The sequence below is a fragment of the Acanthochromis polyacanthus genome, chromosome 7, assembly GCF_021347895.1.
Source record: "Acanthochromis polyacanthus isolate Apoly-LR-REF ecotype Palm Island chromosome 7, KAUST_Apoly_ChrSc, whole genome shotgun sequence".
Lineage (NCBI taxonomy): Eukaryota > Metazoa > Chordata > Actinopteri > Pomacentridae > Acanthochromis > Acanthochromis polyacanthus.
The window spans coordinates 6,630,035-6,656,961 of NC_067119.1; the positions used below are offsets into that span (position 1 = coordinate 6,630,035).

General features: G+C 38.7%; 1 protein-coding gene across 1 annotated transcript in view; it reads right to left on the reverse strand.

Annotated features, from left to right (window-relative positions):
• Positions 1-26,927, reverse strand: part of adamts3 (ADAM metallopeptidase with thrombospondin type 1 motif, 3) — a 214,131-nt gene that overhangs the window by 62,452 nt on the left and 124,752 nt on the right. The window contains exons 8-10 of the mRNA XM_022195042.2: positions 19,414-19,519; positions 7,172-7,315; positions 9-141 (exon numbers count right to left, since the gene is read on the reverse strand). Of these exons, the coding sequence (XP_022050734.1) occupies positions 9-141; positions 7,172-7,315; positions 19,414-19,519 (383 nt within the window). The remainder of the gene's footprint in view (positions 1-8; positions 142-7,171; positions 7,316-19,413; positions 19,520-26,927) is intronic.

Sequence of the window (26,927 nt, forward strand, 5' to 3'; positions counted from 1 at the left end):
GTACTCACTGAAGTGCAGATCTTATAGCCGACTCCAAAGTCAAATCGGCACTGCTCATCCATCGAGTAGTTGATGCCGGGAAGCTCAGGAAGCTGAGGCCAGTCGTGGTTGAAGGGGTCGTCAAGGAGACAATCGTACGTGCTGCGAAGGAAAGAGAAAACGTGACGCTGAAGTAAGAAACTAGACAAGAAATTCAGCCTGAAAAAATTCTTGCATGGTGGAGATTTAGGACCATAACCTGCAGGTCTCCAGTTAAAATTGATAATAAATCCACTCAAAGACCAAGATAAAAAGAACTCGATCTCAAAAAACAGTCCTCAATAAGAATATGTAAGATTTCTTAACATGGACCCAGTTTTAAGAAGAAAGAAGATTATTTTTTCCAGTGTTCTGCAGGGAAACAGATCAACTTTTTTCCTTACAAAAGGGCAGCATTCCACGTTCTCGCTTTTTGTTTAGTTCATAAGGAAAAGGAATTAAAGGGATCTATTTCCACCATTTAATCAAATGCATGGCTGCAAGATAAAAATCCAAGTGTATTGATTTAGGTACATTTTATAAATATTACATTGGTTGGCTGGGTAGGTGGGCAGTTCCATGCCGGTAAAAGGACACCATGACAGAGTCTTCTGTGACGCTTAATGACATCCGGCCAAACTTTTTAGAAATAAAGCTTTTTACATTTTTGGAACAGACAGAAGCCTGTGTATAAATAATTAAAATGAAGAATATTAATTAAATGAAATTGAAAAAGAAACATTTAGCAGGTGGAATTACCTGTTTTAATGGCTTATGTTTTAAATTCCACATAATATTCAACAATCCACCTGCCTAATGTTGTGTACGTCCCCTTCATACTGCCAAAACAGTTCTGACCCATAAAGACATTGACCTCTGGGTTTTTTTTTTAGTATTTGACACTGGGATGCTAGCAGCAGATCCTTTGGGTAATGTGGGTTTCAGGGTCAGGCCTTCGTAGATCCACTTTATCCCATTAATGCTGCATCAGATTGGGGTTTGGGGAGTTTGCAGACTCAGTCACACTCGTTCCTTGAGCTTTTATGAAGAAGTTTTTGGGTGGTTGTGGAAAGTGTCTTTGCCAATGAGGGCCGTGCTTCCCCTGCAGTAATGTTTAGGTTGTTCACATTAATGGAAGAGGATTCCCAGCAGAGCATTGCATTACAACAAGGAGATCAGTGTTGTTCCCTTCACCTCTCAGTGGTTTTAATGTTGTGGCTGATCGGCGTACATCAGTGCAACAAAATTCTGTCTTCTCTTCACTCTTTGTCTGCAAGGTTTGAACTACTGTCAGTGAAACTTTACACTTCTTTCAGATGTTTTACAGTCGACGTCTACATGAATCCCAGCCTCCGCCATAAGCACTCAGACTTTACTGGCATCACAGCTGTGTGAGCATTTGAGTTTATAAAGACTCAGAATGGTGTAAAAAGAGGACTGCGACAGCACCATGAATCTGAATGTGTATTTCCTTTTCTGTTTGACCAGCTGCTCAGTAGATCACCCGAATGTTTGACATTACAGCCAGGAGCGTTTGGAAATCCTGCGCAGACATCTGACTGAAAATACAAACAGCTCCACAGACATGTAAGAAATAATCTCAACAGTAAATACTTCAGGTGCTACAAATTACAGACAGACATTCTAGTGGATTTCTCCTGGTCCTGGCCATGCTTGGTTTGGGTACGTTTCATGAAAGAGCAGGTCGACCACGTTTATCTGTCACCAGTTACACATTTTCACTAACTAAGGATAGTGTTACGGCCATAGCCGTATTCTGGCTCCTCCCCTGTACTTGTGTGTACGTGTGTGTGTGGCTGTCTATTTTCCCAGGCCGCTGCCAATCCGCTCCACCTGTGCTGGGTGATTGGGATCAGCTGCTGTGCCCTCGTCAGCCAATCCGGTGCGGCCCTGGTTCAGGATAAGAAGCTGGAGTGCCTGAGAATAGACGGTTTGTTGCTGTATTCCAGCCTTGCTCATGTGCCTCGTCGTGGTAGAAACTTTGTTAGCCATCCGGTCGTTCTGTCATTGTGGAGGCACTAGTCTTTTTCGTTGTCGTTGTTTACACACGCTGTGTTTAGGTCTTTCGGGTACATTTAGGATTTTTCTGTTAACCGATAGCTCTAGTTTAGAGTCTCTTTTTGTTCTTGTTTGTGTTTGTTTTTACGTCGTGACTAGTGTTCTCCGTTTTTCTTATATTTGTACCTCATTTTCATTTCTTTGTAATAAAAATCTTTAAAGCCAAAACCATCTGGCTCTTATGTTGCTTCCCTTACCCATTTTACGAGCCAGGATTGTAACAGATACAGATTAGACCATTTTTAACTGATCTGTATCAGCACAAACCTAAGCCTGAATCATTATTTATGTCCAGTGTCAGGTATGTTTTGAAAATGCTCATAATTGTTTTATCATAACTGCAGCATTGTCAATCAAATCTTAATTAATTTGATATACAAACTGAGCATGCTAGATATTTGTCCTGTGCTGCTAGATGGCACATAAGACAGAAGACACTGGTGTATATGCCACTGGAACGCACACTGATTTAACACGTATGCACTGACCGGATGTCATTAAGCATCACAGGAGACGTGGTGCTCCTTTACTTCCTGAACCCCCACAGTGTTTTCTGCTTGCCAACACTGAACCGGCCACCTCCCTTTGGTTGTTACAGTATTGAACAATAAGAGGCTCCATCTGTTGGCACAATCAGGCACTGATATAAATATTTTTTAGGTACATTTTAAACGTTGATATCAAAGAAAAAACTTAAAATTCTCCAGTCTGAAGTAGGTAGAACGATGTTTGAAATGTGGACCTCAAGGTGAACAAAGTGAAGCTCATTATACTGAGTTACCACACATTGAATTTCACTTTACTTTTAGGTAATGCAGAAATGTAAGCTTAAATTTCACACAATATTATGTGGGGGTAATTAACATTAATATGATTTTGCCAACCCAATACATGGAAATAATGTTAGCGTCTTAAAAGTCTGGCCGGATGTCATTAAACGTCACAGAAGACTTTGTCATGGTGCCCCTTAGCCAGCAGAGAACTGCCCACCTCCCCAACCAACCAAAAATAATGTTCATAAAATGCACCTAAATCAATAAATTTGATTTTTTTTTCTTGCAGTCATGCATTTGATTAAATGGTGAGAATAAGTCCCTTTAATTATACTTCCTGATGAACTTAACAAAAAAAAGTGACTGCATTTACATCATATGACGATTGATCACAGCTGATTCAATCAAGGTTTCATGGTTGTGTCTAGAGGAGCAGAATTACTGGATTTTTGCAGATTCCAGTTAAAGCAAATGGTTCTATTTTGGAGAGTTTCCCAACAGAATGGTGCCTCACAGATGGTGTGGCTAAAAGACTGTCTGAATGTTGAAACCTTTTAAGTTTCTAGTTCTGGTAAATGGTGTAATTTTAGTAAATGCACCAGAAGTAAATGCTAAATTAAAACGTATTCTTGCTCTGAAATGAAATTTTCATTGACTATCATTTGGTACTTCAGAATTCAATAGAAAATCTAAGTTAAAATGTTTACACTTTGCAAATATTTTTTATTTGCCAGATTCACCCCCTCTGAGTCCCAGTCTCCTCTTTAATTTACCACCTGATTATTTCATCTGTCAAATCAAGAGAAAGCTGTGTTTTGAAGACAGCAATCAGACTAAAGGAACCGTCTGATTTCACCTCTAATTAAAAACACACTGAAGGCAAAGCATCCCTTAATTTAACACCTGGTTATCATTGCATGAATATTCTGACTGAAAGCTGCAGAGAGACTTCAGAGGAAATCAGCTTCTTTTTGCTTCTTTTTTCATGAAGAGTTATGTTTTTATATTTCAGTTCAACGGAAGATTCAGCTGGCAGGAGGAGGAAAGTGGCTCCACTGCAGTAAATCCCAGTTTGGCTCTTTATTTTTTCAAATTGCACAGCTAAAATCTGCTTGTGTGTGTTCAGTGTGACCCAGGCCGTTTCCTTTATGAGCCAACACTATTGTACTGCTGCAGCACTTGTCGTACTAAATATGGATTTCTGTCCACAATGGATCTGGTTATAACAGCTACAGGCTGCTTTAGGAAACTCGACACAGCGCTGTGATTGATTGCACACTGACACCGTCATCTGCTTTGATGCCAGTAGTTTGGACTCCATGCCCCACAAAACTGTCCCTGTCAGAAATGGATTCTTTTACTGCTGAGTGAGAAAAAAAAAATCAATGTGTATGAACTGAGCACAGGACATGAATGTAATTCATCAGAATATAATACACTGCAGTAGTAAATATTGGTATTATTTTTACAGCTAGAGCGTCTGTTGGATTAAAATAAGTGGATTCAATCGTCATGTTGCCATTCACACCTCTGAACCCTGAGCTTTATATGGACGCTTTTAGGTTCTGCAGTCAATACCTGCAATTTGCAGCTATTAACAATGTCAAGATTGGATTTCTCATTAATCGTTATTGAAAAAAATGCTTTCTTTTTTCAAAAATAAGGACAAAATAAATGACCCCAAACTTCTGAACAGTAGTATAAATACAACTGGCTACTATCCACTGCAAGAACTTTTTGTTTCGATCGCAATGTAGGATCCAACAACTTTGACAGCAACGTCAATCTCCAGTGCATCAAAAACAGAGAGATCATCAGCTGCCTGCTGACGATCACACGATTGTGTTCCTACTACAAATCCACCGCTGAGGACTTATCAGGACTTATCCATCAGAAATCATACAAGGAACAATTAATTAAATTGTGGATGTTTGAGTCCCATCAATTCCCGCCGCCCGCTACATATTTAGGTCAGGTAATTCGGTATCCGTACATAAGGTACACATTAATAAGACACATCTGTGTTCCGGGCAAGACCATTTTTTATTGAAGATTCCATCCATCAGAAATGATACAAAGACTGAGCGGCCTTGGTGGAGCAATGAGCTCTCTGAACGCTTTTCTTGTTTTGTTATGGATTTAAAAAAGAAAAAAAGAAATGTTTAAATTCTTAGATTATTTACTTTCAGAACGGTTTTTGAAAAACCTGGAATGAACGTGCTTTAATTTCTTGACATGTTTCAATTTCATGTAAACACTGCCTGCAGTTCAGCAGAAAAGTTACTGAGTTTTGATCACAGCTGAATCCATCATCACTTCGTAGTTGTTCTTAGAATAGCAGAATTCTTTATTTATTTTTACATATTCTAGTTAAAGTAGTTTGCATGTTCTCCCTGTGCATGCGTGGGTTTTCTCCGGGTACTCCGGCTTCCTCCCACAGTCCAAAAACATGCTGAGGTTAATTGGTTACTCTAAATTGCCCGTAGGTGTGAATGTGAGTGTGATTGTGTGTCTGTATATGTAGCCCTGTGACAGACTGGTGACCTGTCCAGGGTGTCCCCTGCCTTCACCCGAGTCAGCTGGAATAGGCTTCAGCACCCCCCATGACCCTAGTGAGGATAAAGCGGTGTATAGAGAATGTATAGATAGTTAAAGCAACTGGTTAATTTTTAGAGATTTTTTAAAAATATGCTACTGAATCCAGTGATCTTGATGTAATAACACAATCTGAAGCTCAGATTTGGTGAAGTTTTCCAACAGAACGGCGCCTCGCAGGTGGTGTGGTTCACAGTTTGTCTGAAAGTTGAAACTCTGACAATTCTTTCCCTTTTTAAATTGCTGGCTCTGATAAACGGTGTAATTTTTTGAAATCTATTTGAGGATAAAATGCCTTTCAAGCCTGCCGGGAGGGTTTTTGCGGTTCAGAGTGGTAAAAATAATTTCATGTTTTGACATCCATTTCAACATGTTTTGAGACTCCATCCAATTTCCACCTCATTCTGTTTGTAGAAAAGCCAGAAAAATGGAGCACAACCCTTTAAACTACTGCAGGCAGTGAACTGAAGCTGCTACATCCAGTTCTGCCAAACACTCCCTCCCATTTAGGCGCCTGTTTGAGCTCCAGAGCTTCCTGTTTATAACTCTGCTCAGCATCAACCCAGCAGATTGAAGGGATGATTTTCACTCATTCAGTCCTCCGTATCTGTGCAGATGTACTCTGAGAGTCAGAGCACAGACTCTAATTTCTGCTTTCTATAAATAACATTCTTTCTTTAGTTTTTCCCAATTGTATGATCCAGACAGCCGCCATTTTTTCACACCTGGATAAGTCACTGTAATGCATTGGAACAAATTGGGATGAAAGGTGCATACAAGTAGTAAAGAAAAGCTAAATATATTATCAATTATACCAAATGAATGGTCCGGATCACAGCAAAACTACTTTACACTACTCTACTATCTTAGAAGAAAAGGATCCTCGAGGAAATCTGGGGATTTTGAGGGAACACTGCTTGCTTGGGGGATTTCTAGAGGAACCATTAGCAGTTTAATTCAGAGAAAAGGTTGCTGGAGGATTTTATTTGTCAATCTTTTAACGTGTACACTTAATGTCAAAAGTTTTGAGACACTTTCTCATTCAGATAAATGAGAACCCGTCTCAAAACTTTTGACAGGGGGTGTATATATTGCAAATTTCATCCTGTATATAATATAATGACTCTGTGTCATTTTTACGATAAAGGAAAAACAAGGCCGATGGTACTTTGTATGCATGTGTAACGCTTTTTTTTCTCCAATTGGAATTGAATGATGAAACCCTTCTGAACAATCTTTGAGATATTACTGAATAAAAACGTTTTAAAGGCGGGTTTTTATACATTCCAGGAAATCAGGATCTTGAAAAATTTATGAGCAAACGTCTCTTGAAATTAATCCTTTGTTCTATTTTATTCATAAATGACTACAATATTGTATAGCAGGTTTATTGTAATGCTGTCACGATTTAGCCACAAGACTGCAAATTGATTCTAAAGAAGAATAACGACTCAAACTAATTTTCTACGAGCTACAGGATTGGTTGTTCAGGATTATTTTTTTATGCATGAAACTTTGGAAGTCTGTGTTTTTGAGACTGTCATTTGCACAGCAATGGCAACAATTGCTTATTTCACTCATAATATATCTTCTCACTTATAAAAAACACACTACCTGGACGAGTCAACAGGGCGTAAAACTCCAACTTGGGGTCTTTGATCAGTCCCGCTGTCACAAAAACACAGCGAACGCCAACATGTACTCACTGGATGTATCTCTTCAGCTCCTGCCCGCTGCACATGGACCAGTGGTATCGATGGAAAGCCGCCTGAACCAGCGGGGCCATGACGCTCCCCATCGCCGTCTCGTCTCCACAGCGGTTCCCCTGGCCGTCGTGCTCCATGCCCAACCTGCAACCCCACAAAGACGGGTATTTACAACACTGCAGGTGCGACCAGAAATGTCCTCCAAAATCTGTGTGCTGTTCTCCCTGGAAGCATAAGTGGTGATTATAGGTGTGTTTTCATCTGTTCAGTCAGCAGGACCACGTCTCCATGACAACTCAAGGTCACTCCATATGACAGTAATGTCTGAATCAAGGCAAATACAGGTGCACTGTTGCATTAGCCTCCTTTGTGGCAGAAAGATCATGAAACAGGCATCACTAACTGTGCACGACTTGTGATTTAGCAGAAAAATGTCGCCCAGTTTTAATGCAAAGACAGAAATCCCCATTATGTTACCTCATTTGTTCATACAAAGCCACTTATCAGACATGAATTTAAATGGATAAAACGAATTTAAGATTGCTATTTCAAGTAAATACGCTGCTTTTACTCCACTTACTAGATTTTGTTTGTCAGTACAAATATAATAAATAGCCCATTCTATGCTTCCATGATTCCTGATCATCAATTACTAGCAAACAAATGCTGCATTTCTGATGCCTTATGGGGGAATGAGCAGCCTTGGAGGAGTACTGTGTTCTCCGAGTGCTTTTCTTGTTCCACATGTTTTAATTTAAAAATGAATAAAAACAAACTGTTTACATCAGATCCCGAAAGGAGAAAATTTTAGAATAGCCAGCACAACTGAAAAGCTGTGACGGACTCAGTTTTTATGGCTTTCGGCTGAACTGCAGGCAGTGTTTCAACAGAGCAGATGACAAGAAAACACACCGGAACAACAAAATAAATGTCTAAATAAAAATCTGGTTTAACTCCACAAAATTTCCACAGTTATTTTCTTTTATCCGTTCTATTTTTGTATACTTGATGCTTTTTCAAAAAGTGTAATTGTTTCTTTGAAGACATTTTTAGCTATGTAGTTGTAAGTGTTAAAGCAACCAGAAACAACCAGTGCACCGTAGATTTTAGAAGACAGGCAACAATAAAAATTCCTGCAAAAAAGCAAGATTGAAAACGGAATAAAATCTTTTACAGTCTTCTCACCATAAAATGCTGCCAGCAGAGAGATCTATAATTGTGTAGGGATGAACAAAACGATAACATTTCTGCTACAACTGTACTGCATATTTATTAAAAATATCCAGATATTAACATTTCTATGCAAGGATGAGTTTCTGAAGGAATTCAAACAAGCGTACTGGAGATGGATGCACAGCTAAATGTGGGTTTAATTCTGATTCTATTTGATTTAAATTCAGCATTATTTTCGTCCAGATTTGTTCGATGTATTAAAGAGAATCAAGAGGAAGGCATCTGGAGGCCAAATGCGTCTGCACTGATTAAAGGATCTCTGCCAGCATTAAAGGTCTGGTTTATTGTTCCCCGTGTGTGAGTGGCTTTATCATTCTGCTCCAAGAACAGAGTTGCCAGCTGTTCTGTTTGCTCGGCAGACATCAGTCCAGATGAGGCATTAGGGGCACTTGATAACGCAGATGGTGGTTTGGATTTAACGCTCAGATAAAACCACCAACATGTTGTTCCTGAACCGCTACACCTGTTGTTTGTGACTGTGATGATTAAACTCGTGCTTCGGTTCAGTCTGTGGGGATTTTTTCTTACAGTATTTACATTTTTTAACAATCGTGTTCCCTTTATAGCAAGGATTTCCTCTTTCATTTGTCGTTGTTCAGGATTAGTCAAAAGTGCAGAGCAAATTCCCTTTTTATTTTACGAGGTTATTCAACTTCTCTGGTATTGCAAACCACAAAAAAAAAAGATTACGTAGACATTTTGGGAGCCATACAGTATTATTTATTACTAACTGCATTATATTTTAACCATCTGAACTCCAAAACTCACCAACATGACCCCATTTATCACAGCTAGAAACTGTAATAAAGGAAATAATTTATCATACATGTCTCATATTTAAAAAGTACTAAAAAAATAGCCATCTAAAAAAAACTAGATTCTGTGAAAACTGAAAAATTTTGCAGTCTTTAGCCCAACTGAAAATGTATGACTGAAATAACTGTGAATAACAGGAACACAGAGAAAATTCTGAGACTTTTTGGCTGAACTGCAGGCTGTGCAGTTGTGCAGAGTGCAGACAAACATGGAAACAAATTCAAACTTTAAGCAGTAAAATATCAATTGTATGTAACAGTATTTCCCTATTTTTAAAAATATGTTGCTAAATTATGCGTAACTCAGATCAAGTTTTCTAAAAGTGCGATGAATAAAACACACAGAGGTTACTAAGATTAAAATCAGCAGAATCTTTAACCCACCAGCAGGTTTAAAAGGCATGTTTTCTTTCAAAAAAATCCACACAAATTACACTTTAGAGCCATACACTGTAATGACAGAAAGAATCAGCAGATTTTCAGCCGTCCAACTGCCTTTAGTTTCATAAAAAACACTTTATTCTTCAAGTGTCATTTATTAAAATTAGCCAAAAATCAACCAGTTGGTCTAACTAGATTATATAAAAAGCTAAAAATTCTGTGCTTTCCATCCATCCATCCATGATATATATCAGATATATCTATAATATCTGTAGAGCGACCTGTATTTTTCCAGTGCTGGTAACGCCTGTGGGCATTTATAAAATATCGTGTATGTTGAATCCATTTTCTTTCATTTTTGGTAAAATAAATAATCAAACTCAACTTTTGTTTTGTGAAAAACATCCAACTTTCAGTCTTTGTTCTAATGATTTATGGCCTTATATGATTTGTGTAGTGTACACAGGACATCTCTGATTTATTTCTACTTCTAGTCCTGGTTGTTTTGTTTCCATAGAGGTACAGGAATGAAAAAATGAGTGACAAATGAGCCCACAGTGATGAAAAATGTGACAGAAGAAAAACACTCAGAAACTGAGATTAGAGGGCTAACGGAGTCATGAGTTGGTGGGGTTCTTACAGGGAAAAGCATCAAAACAAATTCTCAGCAGTACTTCATACTTACATACATGTTGCTATGGATACTGCAGGATCTTGCAGAATTACAGATGACACACACAGACTGCCTGTGCTCATGGCAGTTACCACTTTCAGCAAACTGACTGAATTCCTGAAATCTGTCATCTCTCACTGTGCTTTGCTTCCTCACGTTAAAAGACGGCTACAGAGTCCATCTGAAACCGGACCGATAAACACATTTTCTGCTCTTCTTTGGTTTGTACCAGTTTTGGAATGTGAGATTTTTTTTCCCACCAGCTCAGATGAACCGAAACACATCTGAGTTAATTTGAGCCGAACTGGGAAAGTAAGATAGGAAACTCCCCCAAGGACTCAGTTCCTTCAACATAACCTTTCCATCCGTGGGCTGACATTTAAAAACATAATTAACATAAATCTAAATGTGTTCCCTGACCCCGAGCACAGCAGAGGTTGGCTGCTTGACTCGGCAGCTGGCTTTGGATTCATAATTTAAACTCATCCTATAGTTAGCAATTACAGTCATTTAGGTTTGGTTTGTTTCTAATTATGTGTAATGAAGCTGAGCAATTATATATATTGAGACACATCCAAGAAGACATGATGAATCACTCTGAAAGTAACCTGATAGAGATTTCCATTTTCTATATAGTCAGCAGATACAGTGTAAGTCCTCAGTAGCTAAAACTAAAATTCAGATATATATACACATTATCATTCCAGTTTTTTCAATAAAGATAACATTAAATTAATCAGAAATCCAGTCCAGACATGGATAATGTGGTAAATGACTGTTCTAGCTGGAAATCTTTAATGGAATATCTCCATAGGGGTACAGAGGAACATTTCCAGCAACCATCACTCCTGTGTTCTAATGCTACATTGTGTTAGCTAATGGTATTGAAAGGCTAACTGATGATTAGAAAACCCTTGTGCAGTTATGTTAGCACATGAATAAAAGTGGGAGATTTCATGGAAAACATGAAATTGTGTGGGTGAATCCGAACTTTTGAATGATAGTGTACATGTAAACTTCTGCTAAACATTTAAATAAAGGCTGATGAAGGTCTTCTTTCAGTCACTACAACCACCTGTTGCCTTTAAGACAAACAGCAGGAGAAGCAAAAGGTGTGTAAACCTGTTCTCAGTATTAGCTTGGACTAAATGCCATCCATCTGTTTATTTATGGACATTTTATGCCTTTAGTTGCCAGCAGGGAGATGATTAAAAATACGGGTGGAGTCTGACTGAAACAAAAGTCTCACACAGACAACCAAAGCATCGATTTTTAAGCGTCACGCTGCAGCTGAATGCTAAAACCAGATTAGAGCGTTGTTAGATGTTATTAGGAGGATCTAACATACTTGATATGAGCCACAGAAAACATCGTTACACGTTCATAAAGTGATTAGCTTTGTGTTCTGTCAAACTGATAATTTAAAATATCAAATGCATTGTTAAATTATGCATAACACAGATGAGGATATCTAAAAGTGCGATTTTTACCCTTCACTCTCACTGAAGTGTTTGCGTAAAAGGAGTCTTTGGAATCATTGAATATCTTTCTATAACGTCTTGACTTTATTATGTGAAATACCCAGACATAACTTTTGCTGTGAATTGGTGCAAAGCGAATAAAACTCAACTGAACTGATTTTAAAAAGCTATTAGGTGGATCTTGAGAAGGTATTGTTTGGTACAAACTGCTATTTCCAAGGTTAAGAATAAACTTTTCATACCGAAGTTTGAAGCACAAATGAATTTGAAACATTTTCCATTTTATTGTTGTTTTTACTCCGTTAAGGAACGCGGTGGAGTGTTGTGATGATCAGCGTACACTTGTCCTTCTGTTCATCTGTTAATCTGACTGTTGGTCTGTGCACAGCATTACTGAAAAACGGACTCAGATGAAATTTTCAGGGAAGGTCAGAAATGACACAAGGACCAAGTGATTAGATTTTGGCAGTGATGCAGCTTATAGTCTGGATTTGTTATAGATTTCTGTATCATTGCCAGATAGCGTCACAGCGTCACTGTAACCATGACAACAAGTGAACACTATATTAGCTGATTGTGATCCTACTACAAATCCACCGCTGTGGACTTATCAGGACTTCTCTGTCAGAAATGATACAAGGAACAATTGATTAAATAGTGGGGGTGTTTCTGAGTCCCATCAATTCCTGCTGCCTTCCACAGATTTAGATCATGTGATCCGGTATCCATACATAACGTGCACATGCATGAACTCTGCGCAAGATAATTTTTTATTAAACATTTCATCCATCGGAAATGCTTAATACTACTGAGCAGCCTTGGTGGAGTACTGCACTTTCTGAATGCTTTCTGGTATTAAATGTTCTCTTTTGCTTTAAACTGACTCTAAATAGTTCACCATCAGCCCTGTTGACCCGGTGGGAGTCATGAGCATTAAGTATTTACGTAATGATATAGAACCACTTCAGTGCACTAACAAGCTTATTAATCATTGTTAAGATCAGAGGACTCACTGCTTCTCTTTGTTTGATGCAGCTCCTGTGAGTTTAACAATCTCTATGCACCATTTGTCAACATATATTTCAACTAACTGCCTGTGATGCTACAATAAAACTAAAAACCTTTTTAGTTCTTTTAAAAGGTGAATTATACTCATTGTTCTCACCTTGAACCACAAGCTATCCTTGCTGAAAAACAACATTTGGGATTCGCAGACGATGTTTTATTGTTTTCTTTGACCTTCACGCGTCCTGAATGCACATAAAGCTCATGTTGTCATTCTCTGCTGTATTCACTGCACCGTCCTTGCTTTGAGCATCGGTGGCTACTGCGTGTTTTAATCTCAACACCCTACTATTATGACTGTATTACACCTGATTTCTTTATGTTTTTCAGTCACATGCAGCGCAGTTCATGGATTCTGCCAACAAACTGAGATTCGCAGCGGCATTAGGAGGTTAACAGCACTGATTGTCTTGTAACGACGCAATTTTCTGCTGGGAAACCTTCGGTCCTGCACTGATGTTGTAGTGATACGTTCGTGTAGCTAATATTGCTCCAATCCAAGCACCCTCACCCAGCAGGACAAATGCCTCCTATCACACTTAGAAACCGGCTCAGAAACATCTTCAACAGAGAGCCCGAGTTGTCGATCTGACCCCTCAACTCCCCACATCCCAACCCAATCGAGCATCCATGTAAGCAGCATCATCCTGCAAACCCCCAGAGGTCCGTGTTCATTCCTCACTGTGTCTTAGGGGGATCCACACAGTATTAGACGGACAGCTTCACTGTATTGGTTGTTATAATTCACAATGTGCTGAACATTAACAGCAACAGCTAAGCCTGCCTTCAGGAGTTTATCCGACTGATCTGCTGAACAACAATGTGAGGTTTAGTCGGAAGCTTTTCTTCTTCTCAGACTACCAATTCCAGGCTAAATTACCAATTTTCACCAATATTTTGAACAGTTTGACATTATAATAATTCCATTTTCTACTAAATATCCTCTTCATGCATAGCTGCAGCTAATAGTTCTTTTTGTTGCGGAACTTTTCTGGTGTTTTTTGGTTTGTTTTGCTAAATATTTTATCAGTTTTGATATTTAGTTGAACAAGTACAAAGGCAATGAAAATATCAATTTTTAATTGGTTTTCAGATGTTTATTCAACTAAATGAACTCCAAAACCAGCTGGCGAGTTTGAAAGGACTATTTTCTTTAATAATTCATCGTTTCTCAGGGTAAGAAACTTTACAAATAGAAAGACATGTTGGATTTTCAGCTTTGAACTACTCATCTACAGTCTTCAAAGGTTAAGATGATTACATTTCATTTAAAAAAAATCACTTAAAATGAAACCAAAATCTCCCTTTTTTTAAAAAAATTAATTTTTGCATCGACGTCTCCTGCAATTGTTTGAACATTTTTTTAATCAACATAATATTTTAAATAATAATTATCATGCATGTGCCCCAGAACAACCCTGGTAGCATAATCTTTTTAGCTTGCAGAAGAAGAAGAAAACAGTGAACCACATGAAACGCTGGAATTAACGTAATCAGTTTTCCAAAAGAATGGGTAGAGCAAAGCTATGTCCTCTCTTCTATTTTTCATATTTTCTTAACATTGTCAGCCTTGATTGAATGTCTCACTCTCCCTCATATTATCAGGATTAGACTTTTTTTTCCGTCAGTCAGTTTGTCCTTTTTAAAAAAAAAAATGATTTCATAAATGTTTTCTTTCGTTTTTCTTTTAATAATCGTCATCCTCTGTTCTTAATGTCTTTGTAAAGCACTTTGAATCGCCTTGTTGTTGAAATGTGCTATATAAATAAATTTGCCTTGCCTTGCCTAACAGCTAGCTAAATATCTAGCTTCTACTGCTGAGGAAAAGCTAACATTAGCATGGATTAGCAACCCTGTTACTGCGATCAGAGTAGGGTTAGCAAACAACAAATAAAACATGGAATAAAAATGGAACCATTGATGTGTAAGCTGAGCCTATCAAGTCTCTGATAGTTCATTATCTATTATTGATGAGTATGGAGCAGAAAATTGTAAAAGAGATGGTTTATTTTTCAAACATTTTGAAGTCCAAATGTCCTCCAGTTCTGGAACGACCCATTTTAGAAACGGAAAAACAGGAATTCTAAAACAGAAAACAGAGCCTTAATGCTGCACTGGTCATAACCTCCTCCTTCCATACGGTCCATTACCTATGTTGGGGACAGATTTCCAACAAACCAGCACTGTATCTGACTCATTTTCTTCCTGTCACATCACCCTCTTGTGAGTCTTTTGATGCTGATAAATTCCTCTCAGATTCCTAACTGGTCACTATAACGTCCTCTGAGGAGACTGTGGAATATTCAAATTGAATTACACTGAAGTTGCATCATAAATTTTCTGTCTGCTTCTCCTGGATCTACAGTTACATGAGCAGATGTTGGTTACCTGGAAACAAGAGGTAGCTCACGCTGATTAGAGACTCTTTCTGTTCCTTTCTCTCAATCTGATTACAGCTGTGAGCCTGAAGAAGTAATGATCCGACGCGACTAACTGGCATCTTTGAGAGGTCATGTTAAATAAAGAGCTCTAACCATGGCAACCGGTTCGTTAAGAATCGAGAACCAACGTTCCTGTTCTTGGATTTCTCGTCCTCGTAGTGATCACTGTCAGTGTTTGAGTGAAATAAAAAGTCAGGAGATCCGGAAACCCAAGGAAGCAATTTACTTACACTGGGAAGAGATGGTTAAAAAATGTGCTTGAAGGTAACTGCTAATTGTTTCCCAGAGCTCTAAACTACCACTCACATCTGAATGTAATATCACATGCACTGACCATTTTTGGAGCAATCAGAGCTTTTTTATCTTATTTTTCAGGAAATGAATCAAACTCGTACATGTTCCCAGAAAGTGTGAATTTTTTAGCTTTAAATACCACAAAGATGGTTCATTTCACCACAACTGCATAAGGGGGGGCTGCACAGTGGTGTAGTGGTTAGCACTTTCACCTTGCAGCAAGACGATCCCCGGTTCAAATCCCAGCCTGGGATCTTTCTGCATGGAGTTTGCATGTTCTCCCTGTGCATGTGTGGATTTTCTCCGGGTACTCCGGCTTCCTCCCACAGTCCAAAAATATGCTGAGGTTAATTGATCACTCTAAATTGCCCGTAGGTGTGAATGTGAGTGCGATTGTGCTCAGCGCAAGGTTTTTTTTTATTAAAGATTTCATCCGTTGGAAATCTGCGCTCTCTGAGTGCTTTTCTTGTTCTGAATACGTTCACTTGGTAGCAGCAAGTTGTAGCAGTTCATATGTAGGAAATATAAAATCCTGACTAGCTAGTAAAGCTGGGAGGCTATCTAGGTTGAGGGGATGCTAGAGGAATGGCAACAAAAGGTTTCAGCACCTTTTATTTTGCATATCCACATTTTAAAGACACTGAAAATGGATTTTCACCACATAGGACCTTTAAGGTAGAAATGTAATTTCCATTCATTAGCTATCCAGCAACACAGATAAAGTAGAGACTGACGTAAAAGCTGCTGCACTTCAAATTATTCTTCAAAACATCAAAAGTGTCCTCAGGTAGAGCAGTAAAGTGCAAGGACATGTCAGAGACACACTAAAGGATAATCTCAGTTCTGTCTATAACATCATTCACGTTATCACTGAAAGAGCTTTACTCCTTATCATACTGGCCATTAAAAAAAATCCCTACTGGATTGAAGCAACCATATCTATGATCAAACTCAGCCACAAACATTTCCATAGAATCTAATCTGCAGCCCTTCAGCATTGAAGATCCTCCTTTTTCTGCCTCATGCACCAGTATCTCCTCAGCTTCCTCCTCGGTCCTTTTCTTCTCCCCAGCAGCTGCCTCAGCGTTTGTGAACGGATTTAAAATTTTGATATTAAAGATTCAATTCGAAGAATTATCTCAGAATTCCCTCTCTTGGATCAACCGAGAGCAGTGCAGAACAGCGCCTGGTATCTGATCTTCTTTTTCCCTGAGTAAGTCCATCAATCCCTGAAGATGAAGCGTTCGGTTCAGTTGCCCCCAGGGTCAAGCGCAAAGCAAGAACTTGGAGGAGGATTTAACGCTTTGAGACGTTTGATAAGGATGGACATCTACTGCCTCAGCTGGTTGACTCCACTAAACCACAGCGTCTCTTTTCTCTACCGGGCTTTGCAAAAGTTCTGTTACACTCGGTTTCATGATCTTTAGAGATGTTTACATGTTGGAGTGAAAAATTCCATTAAATAAACTGAAAGTTCTTCCTTATAGGCAGGTGTCCATAATACAAATGTTTTTCTCCGGTGAAGTTGTATCAAGATGGAAGTCAAAAGAGTTGAGATATCTGCTCTCCTTCATGCTGAACATCAGCCGGATGACCGTCCACAGAGTCGCGGAGAGGCTAAAGAATGGTGAAGATCTTTCAGGTCTTCACCATTCTTGATAGATCACTGAAAGATCTTCACCATTCTTCAGCCTCTCCGCGACTCTGTGGACGGTCATCCGGCTGATGTTCAGCTGCTTGGCTCTGTCAGACTTGTTGTGGCCAGCATGAAGGAGAGCAGATATCTCAACTCTTTTGACTTCCATCTTGATACAACTTCACCGGAGAAAAAATTGTATTAAGGACACCTGCCTATAAGGTAGAACTTTCAGTTTATTTCATGGAATTTTTCACTCCGACATGTAAACGTCTCTAAAGATCATGAAACCGTGTAACAGAACTTTTGCAAAGCCCGGTACACCACCGTCCTGATTTCACTTCAACGTCGCACAAAAACAACAGTAATTGAGAATTATGTTGGTTCGACCCTGCCAATAGGATTCAGATCTGATGAATTCTTCCATTTTAAACCCACATCTGCCTCAATTATTGCAACGTGTACATGTGCCATCATCGCATTGCAGGAAGTGTGATGTGAAGTCAAGAAAATCAACTCAAATCCATCATGCTGCCATTTTTCTAATCTGCAAAACAAGTCTGTCAGGCTCCACATGTGCACAGAAAGTAAACGAAAAAACACAAGAGAGACACTAAAAAGAAAGATCTGATAGCAAAAAGAAATGCACACTACTTGTATCGGAATATATGAGCTGCAGAAATGATGATGATGATCGGTGTTAAATGTTTTCTCGTTTAAATCAGCACCAAAAAGCTCTGTATGATGAGTGCAATATTGCATGCATTTGCCAGTGTTACACCACATTCCAAATGTCTTTTTCTAGCATTTTTAAACCTCATTTTTTATATTTGAAGCAGATGCAATCACCTACAAAACCACCCCAATCATTCTCCAAGGATTCGTGTCTTCCAAATGGAGTAATCTGGGGAAAATTCCTGTATTTTTTTCATATTGCAGAAAAACTGAATGTTGCAGCATCAGTTTTTTTTCTTCCAATATTGAACAACCCGAACTGATAAAGCTTCATGTGTGAATCCATCTGATGCTGACTGACCTGAGCAGACAATTCTCTCCCAGATTACAACCCCTTATCTCCTAAATTCTGACATCTACAGGCTTCCACTCTATTCTCAACCCAACAGAAAAAGCTTCTCCTGTTTGTCCTCTGTTTCCCACCGAGCTCATTTCAAAAGTTCGGTTTTAACACGTAAAATCAGGGCAACGGCACACCTGTGAGAAAGCAGCTTCTTTATCTCTGTCCTCTCAGTGGACGTTGCTGCTCCAACACCAGCTACATCCCCTGGGTTTTAAATAGTGTCACATTCTTCCCATTAGAGAAGAAAATATGAAATATTTATGCTTTACAAAATCGCAAGGTGTAGAAAGTGACCCAGTTTCTCAGATGCCTCTTGTATGATGGAACTCCACAACTGTGTTTCAATGTGAGCATCAAGGGAATCTGAAGTAAACTTTTAAAATGTTAGAAAAAAAATGTGTAAAAAATCAACAGCTTTGAAACGCATAAACTAGGCTCGTCAGAAGGTGGTGGTGATTTGTTTTCAGACGTACATATTTCCTCAAATAGTGACCAGAACCTTAAATAACCTGGTTGGCAGAAGGTAACAAACCTTAATCTGAAGCAGACTTGCATCAGACTGATTGGCAAAGCTGGTCATATTTTAGAATAAAGCTTCGATTTGATCCGCTTCCATTTAGACTTTTCAAAGTAATGCCTAATGCAGTTAATACAAACCTGACACTGTCTTTATTTATGAGCTCTGTAGCATTTAAGTGGATGAAAATCCCCTATTTCTTCTTTCATTTGATCCAAATGAATGAATCAAATATCACCACTGTGTCAGTATAACCTGCCAAATCTATTAGAAATCTCCTCTTAACACCCAGCGTATAACAGCAGATTACAGCATTAAAAGGTTGTCCAAATTCTAAAGACAGGCATCAGGTGTTTATCCCCCCTCTTGTTTTTTCATTTGAAAATACCTTAAACATACCATGAAACTCAGGACCAATCTGCTTAAAGGTCCCCTCCTGTCATCTGACATACAGATCACAGGGGGTAAAAAAGAAAAAGCCCACAGAAAGCCATGGTATTTAACGGAAAAGACGGTAATGGCCTTCACACGACAAGACAGTGTCACCTTGGGAACGGGAGTCGTCGCGTTCAGGAGCTTCAAGCATCTACACGGTTAAAGAGGGGAAAACGAAGAAAGAGGAACCTACACGTGTCCGGTCTCGTGAGCCACGACGAAGGCCGAGGAGAAGCCGTCTTCGTGGTTCAGGGTGCAGCTCCGGACCGGGTGGCACATTCCTGTGACTGGAGCGTAACCTGAGGGACGAAAGACGGAGATTAGAACGGTGGATTTAGAGAAATATAGTCAACCTTCAATGAACGCTGGTGTGAAATGTTTAATCTGATTGGTAGCTATTGTTGTTGGTTGATTTCTTTATTTTTGTGTCATGCAAACAAGCGTGCTAAATTGTACTTCAGATCAGACATAACATTACGACCACCTGCTAAAGTTGTGTTGGTCCCCCTGGCCCTTAACTGGCCTTTCGTACGACCAGTTAAGTATTGTACTGAAGGTGAAAAAAGTCTTTAGTGCTGTTTATACGATGCTGATTTGCTTTACTAGCCTATATTACATTAGAAGACAGCATTTTTTAAATTCAGGAAGTGTGATCTTGTTCACAGGCAGGAGGAAGGCAGTGGAAGGTCAGAGATATAGGACCCCAACGCTAGCATCATACACCCCCTGCCAAAAGTTTTAGGACACTTTCTCATTCAAATAAAGTAGAACCTGTCCTACAGCGTTTGACAGGGGGTGTATCTACCAAATTTGGTACACATATGCAGCACATCAGACTGAACAAAAAAAGTCAGTGACAGCCACATTCCAAACCCAACAAGAAGTGAGCTATTTTGCGTTGAATGTCAGATTTTGCCCATTTTTCATTTTTTTCTAGAGTGAACTCCTCCGAGGGGGAAACTCCAATTCACCTCAAATTAGGCCAGTACATACAGGAGGCCTTAATGATCCAGAGTTATTAAATCTTTTTCCAAAGTCAAAGGGCGTGTCCGTGGCAGCTTCTGGAATTTTGATCCTTCGACATGAAATTTCAAATGCTGTGTAAATGCCCTGAACATGCTCCAATCTGCCTGAAACTTTACATGTATGATCATAGTCCTGCCCTGATCACATCCATATGATGAAATACACCCCCTGTCAAAAGTTGTAGGACAGGTTCTGCTTTATTTGAATGAGACAGTGTCCTAAAACTTTTGACAGGGGGTGTACGTGTTGTTAGGTTTTCCTTTGAGCTAAATAATTAAAAGACCACAATCTTTCTCTGTCAGTAAAAAAAGATTCTTTGAGTTTAAGGTCAGTTCCTCCATTTTTTATGTAGGATGCTATATTTTAGGTTGTTTATATCATCTAATATCCTTTTATTTTGCTAAATGAAGCTGCTGCCAAGTTTACAGTCTTACAACAACCACGCTCTCGCTGTCAGGTGAGGATACTGAAGACGGAAAAACTAAAAAACACAGTGCAGATATTACTGAAATAAAAGTTTCTGTTTAGGATTCAACATATTTTAATCCAGGATTACTACTGTTAACTCAGTGCAATTGAGGCGCAGGAAGTTTTATTGCAGCGATCAAAACCCTGAAACATGGCATTTAAAAATGTCAAAAAGCATCAAGTGTCAGACTATATTTCCATAAAGTGTCCCAGTTACCCCGAATAGCCAAATATCAAGCACAGTTTCTGGTAAACGTATCGCTGCTGACTTTCTCAACTCTAGATTTTCATTAAGTCCTCAAAATAAACTCCCTTCAGCTCTGTTGTCTTACTGCAGATTCAGAAGATTCACAGACAAACAGAAGAAAAAGCAGAGTGAATAAAAGTGACTCTGCCTGCATGCATGAACAGCATTCAGGTGGGATGGTGAACGCATCCCTGAAGTAGGACAGATCAGTGTGTATTTCTGTGTCACATGGCCGGGATGATGTGATGATGAGCACTGCTGCAAAGAGAAAATAGATGAAACGACCATGGCAGGAGAGAGAGAGAGGCGCTGAGGGAGATTCAACACTGAGAGAAGAATTAGAGATGCATGTTGTAGGATTAATAGTGATTCTTATTTTCTTACTATTTCCTGCTGTTAGCCTGAAGCTGCGTTAGTTGTTCATGGTCAAATTTAATACCTGACTGTGAGGAAGCTACAGATAGGAGAGCTGATGAACCCCGGCTAAGACAACATTAGAATAAACATGTATTTTCTTGTGTTCAACAGTAAAAAACCCACAACTACAAGTTTTAGAACACCCCAGTTTTTCCATTTTTTAAATTGAAATCCAAGTACTTCAAGTTTAATGAATATCTTGAAATGGTACAAAGGTAAGTGGTGAACTGCCAGAGGTAAAAAAGAACAGTAAGGTTGCCCAAAACTGAAAAATTTACATTTCAGAATGATACAAAAAGACCTTATTCATCGAACAAGAAATGGGTTAACACCTTAGAGCCGTTCTGCAGCAACAGAGGTTAATCAAGCCTTGAAAGTTGGTGCTACCAAACCCTACAGGTGTCCCAACTTTTCTTGATTACTTCCAACCCCCTCTGTCTGCATAACAGAAGTGGCACCTCTAGAGCATTATTTGAACAATATCGTACTGCGGAAAGTAGTGTGTTGCTTTAAAAACAGAGGGAAAAGGCAATTAACAATAGAAGAGTGACAGAGCATCATGACATTTAAGAATGTAGGTCTTTCCCACAGACGAATAGTGAAGCAAGTCAAGGTTTCAATGACTACAGCTTTCTTTACCATCATCACTCAGAAACTGGAAGAAACTCTGACAGGAAGAAGTCTGGAAGACCCAAAGCCTCGACAGAATAAGAAGACAAGTTTCTGAGAGTCAACAGCTTCAAGCACAGTTTAATAGTGGTCGTAGTTAGAAGTCTCAGTTTTAACTGTGAAGAGAAGACTTGGAATTGCAGGTTTGCAGCAAGAAAGCCATTGCTAAGACGTCAGAATAAGAAAAAGAGGCTTGTCTGGGCCATGAAACAACATCAGTGGATTACTGAAGACTGGAAGAAGGTGTTATAGACTGCTGGATTAAAATTTGAAACCTCTGGTTGAATGAAAGCAGGATTGTTGTACGCCATCAAGTAGGAGAAAGGATGGTTTCTACAATTCTACAATTTCATTTAGCAGACGCTTTTGTCCAAAGCGACGTACAACACAAGCAAGAATTCAGACATAAGGAAAAACCTGTAGTAAGTGCAAAAAGTGTTTTAAGTGCGATTGGTCAAAGGTGTTTCTCAGTATGTGACATCAACCGTCAAACATGGAGGAGGAAGCGTGATGGTGTGGGGCTGTTTCACTGGACCCAGAGTCAGTGAATTGTACAGAATGCGAGGAACCCTGAACTAAAACGACTACCACAGCATTCTGCAGCTCCATGCAGAACCCTCCGGTATGTTGGTCAGAGGTTCATCCTACAGCAAGATAATGACCCAAAACATCAGTCCAAGCTATGCCACAACTACCTTAAACACATGGAGTGGCAGCACAGTCTCCAGACTTAAACCCCATGAAGCTGGTTTAGGATGAACTGGACAGAAGAGTGAAAGCAAAGAACCTACAAGAACCACACATTTATGGGAAATTCTGCTACAGAGTTGGGAAAAACTTCTTGAAAAAGATTTGATTTCCATTGTGAAAGTTCAGCTGTTATATTTGCCAAAGGTGGCTACTTTGATGAGTCAAAAGTTTAGAATGGATATTATTTTTTTCTAACTTTATTTATTTGTTCTATGCTTTCATTTCAGAGTACACTGAGACATTAACACACATAATTTCCAATAAAAAACTGGAATAACTGGGCTGTTCTGAAACTCTTGACTGGGAGTGTATAAACTGAATAAAGATGAACTTTGGTTGGCACCAAACCAGAAATGCTCTGTACTCGAAGTGCAGCCACCAGAAAAACACAAACACTAGGGGAATATCGATCCTGACTGACCCCACTAATGTACATTTGGTCCACTGCCACATATGATGGCGTGTCTGGGTGGTAAAATACATCTATTGATCATGTGGAAATCAAATCAGCCTTTTAATGGTTTCATGTTCTAAATTAGCCTTGTGGATTAATGGATGTTTCTTTCCTCAAGGGAGGTTCTTGCTTTGGATATGAACATCTGATCGAATGTTATTTTAATAAATTAAACTAAAAGAACTGAAGAAGCCTTTCTGATGAAGGTGAAACATCTTCAACAACCCAAAGAAGTCCAGTTATTTTCTACTGAAGCTCCAAGGATAAACTGAAAGAAAGATTAAAACATGTTTCCGAAACAAATCTGTAAATAAAAGTGACATTGAGCTGATCTTAATCAGTTAAACCAAGATTGTTTCTTATGACTGTGGCCTGTTTCTTTGTGGACAATACAATAAATCATGTATTTCTTGTAATTTCATTGAAACAATATCTGAAATCATCAAAATCGACACCAATCTATTTGAACTACACCTACATCTATATCTATCAGAAACATATGCACAGAGATATGTGGAATATGGACTAAACTGTACCAAAAATCAAACCCAATAAGAAATCTATCTCAACTAAATTCAAACAGAAACATACTAAATGAGGACTGAAACAGACAGAAATGAAAAATGAAAGAAAAATAATGCAGAAACAAACAGGAAACCGAAAAAAAAAAAACAACTCTGTTCTGTGGCATCCAGGGGGGAAAAACAACAACATGCAAGCATAATTGCCTCTTCATGTGTAATTACCCTGGGAATTGGAGGGGTGCACATTTTAAAATGGAGCCCAGTCCCCTCTGCATTTGGAGCATTGGTGAATCTCTAAACAGTTCTCTCTTTCAGTACAACTGCAGTCATTCCGATTAAACATGTCTCAGATATTCATAGCTATTTACACATTATACAGACATGATTTAACCCCTGTACAACTTCAGCTGAATTCCAAATGATTAAATATCCTTTCACCTCACAGTAAGCACACCATAAGTTAAACATAAGAGTATTTTCTCTGATGTAAAATAAACAAAAATAAAAAACTATTTAGATGTATTATTTTGAAAATCCAGGCTTCGTGCTTCACTGTCAGGACCATGCATTCACTGTAGCGGTCCTGAAAAGGTTCGCACCAAACATGCCGCATGCAGATTTATGCTAGCTTTTTCTGACCAAAGAACATGTTTCCACAGGTGGTCCTTGACGTACGTCGCAGTTCTCTTCCTACTGAGCAACGGAAGTCGATTTTCATCGTAAGTCGGAACTCCGGCAAAAATGGAAGTTGTTACGTGCATCATGATATTGATCAGTTCTCTGGGAAAGTCATGAATATCAATGACTTTCATGCATGTACGAGTAATTCTACATGATTGATTGATTTGATTTTATTAAAGTGTCATGCACATTTGTGCCCAGCCCACATGGGCTTACAAGACACTAACAAAAAATACATAATGTGGCTGCAGACCACAACTTATAAACAAGAATCATATTAGACTGGATACAACAACCTTTGCCTTCTATCCCAGGCTTTACATAACAATTTAGAAATGTTCCATTTATGGAGAGCTGATGAAATCATTTGATATTTAAAGTATATTCACATTAGTTCATCTGAAAGCCTATTTTATCATAAGGAACTGACAGTAGCTGCAGCAAAGAGCAGCTTTCTGAAGCCTGCTGGGACTCTTCAGTAGGTTTTCCAACCCCAGCCTCAGTCCTAATATTAACATAAAGCACTGATAGCCTAAAGCACATCAGTAAAATCCTATTTCATAACACCTCAGCTGAGGTAGTTATTATAGTTATATATAGACTGATAGTTATTGCAATTATATTGTAAATTCTTGCAGCATTTCCATACATGCAATTTCCTTTATGTATTGTGCAGATATCATTCATAACATCCACTTCTAGATGTTGACAGTCTTCATTCCGTGCATCTTTTATTTTGTGATTTTGATTCTGTTTCCAATCCGTGTAGTGCATCATGGTTTCGTCCAAATTGTTAATTACCGAATGATAACAAAGGAGTCTGAATCTGAATCTAGCACCAAAACAACAACACAAATTAACGATCCTGAGTAAATATCTAAAAAACCAGGAGCCTCGATGCTTCAGGACCACTCACTAGAACTGGGGTTTGTGACAAGGCAGCCCAAAATCACCTTAATAAATGATGATTATTGGGGACAATAGGATAAATCGGAGAGTCAAATCCACTCTACTTCTGCAAAAGACTGGCAGTTCAAAATGCATTCACTTCTGAACGGTTTCAGAACAGAAAAGAAGCTCATACAAAAGGCCAATTCTTTTTGTTGTGAACGAACAAAGTGTGATTTTTGGTCAGTATAGATTTTTCTATCAGACTGCGTTTGATAAAGAATGAAAACTTTCAAAAACCATCTGTTCTGTAATGACGACGGTGTTAGTTTGGAAAAAGCAAGGCCATCAGACCGAGTGCTATTCAGGACGTTCCGGGAACTAAACTGAATTCTCTATTTTATTCAGACTGAAATGTACTTTCTGACAATGAGATAAGAACTCCATGACGTAAAAGACACACACTCACATTCAAAGAGTCACAAAGTTTGGGTTTAGAGTTCAGAGGAGTGGTGGCATCAACAAGTTCAAACCTGTCTGCACAAAATCACGCTCTTATACAACTAAACTGCATTGACAGTTCTCTTTTGAAGGGTATGTAATTTTGTTGTAAAATGAATGTAATTTCTGACCTGTTGTGTTGAGGGAAAGGTGGGCTGTTTGAAGGGAAGACAAACTGTAAATTATTTGACAATTAAACCAGCAACACTTTAGATGTTTCAGCCAGAAGACCAGAGTTTGTGTCCTTTGATTGATGGATAAGAAACGACCCATCTAAGAATTAAGTTTGTTTCTTTCTTTCTTTTCTAAGTTTGCTTTCAATTTTTTTTTCACTTGTTTTCTGGGTTAGGCTTTGGAAAATCTGTTGCTTTGTTTGATACTTCTACATGTTGGATACTTGCTTAAGGTTTGACACCAAAATAACTTGGTTAGCGTTTGGAAAAATATCACATTTAGGGTTGAAATACAACTCTTTCAGAAGAATCTCCTTTATCTAATATATGATTGTTTGGCTGAAACGGAGTGACAGCAAAGTAGGGAAATAAATGGCAAAGATATGTTCATTAGTTAGTCATAAGTTTTGCTCTAAATGTATGTAATTAAGAATGCAGTTTACTTGTGTAGGATCAGAATGTTGTGGAGACGTGTTCCATTTTAACCCAAACGGTGCTACTTTCCTCAAGCAAAACAAGTGATTCCGGCACCAAGACCTTAAAAACAAAGTGAAACAATGAGGGAAAACTAAATAAAGTCTAAGAAATGTGCACAGAATGTAGGATATAAGATTTTCACGAAGGGACTTTTATTTGGAGCTTTCTGTAAGTTTCGAAACAAAAACTACTTGGCTTGTTTTAGAAAAATATCATAGTTTGGGTTATAATATGACTCTTTCACCACAAATGTGAAGCTTCTCCTCCATTTTCTGGGTTACCAGGGTGACGAGTCCATCTAATATATGATTGGCTGAGAGAGCTGCAACAATAAACAGCAAAAATATGTTGCTTAGAAAAGGATTTACGATGTAACACAGACAACCATAATCCGGCACAAAATTAGTTTCCATCAAAACATAACTGAGAACT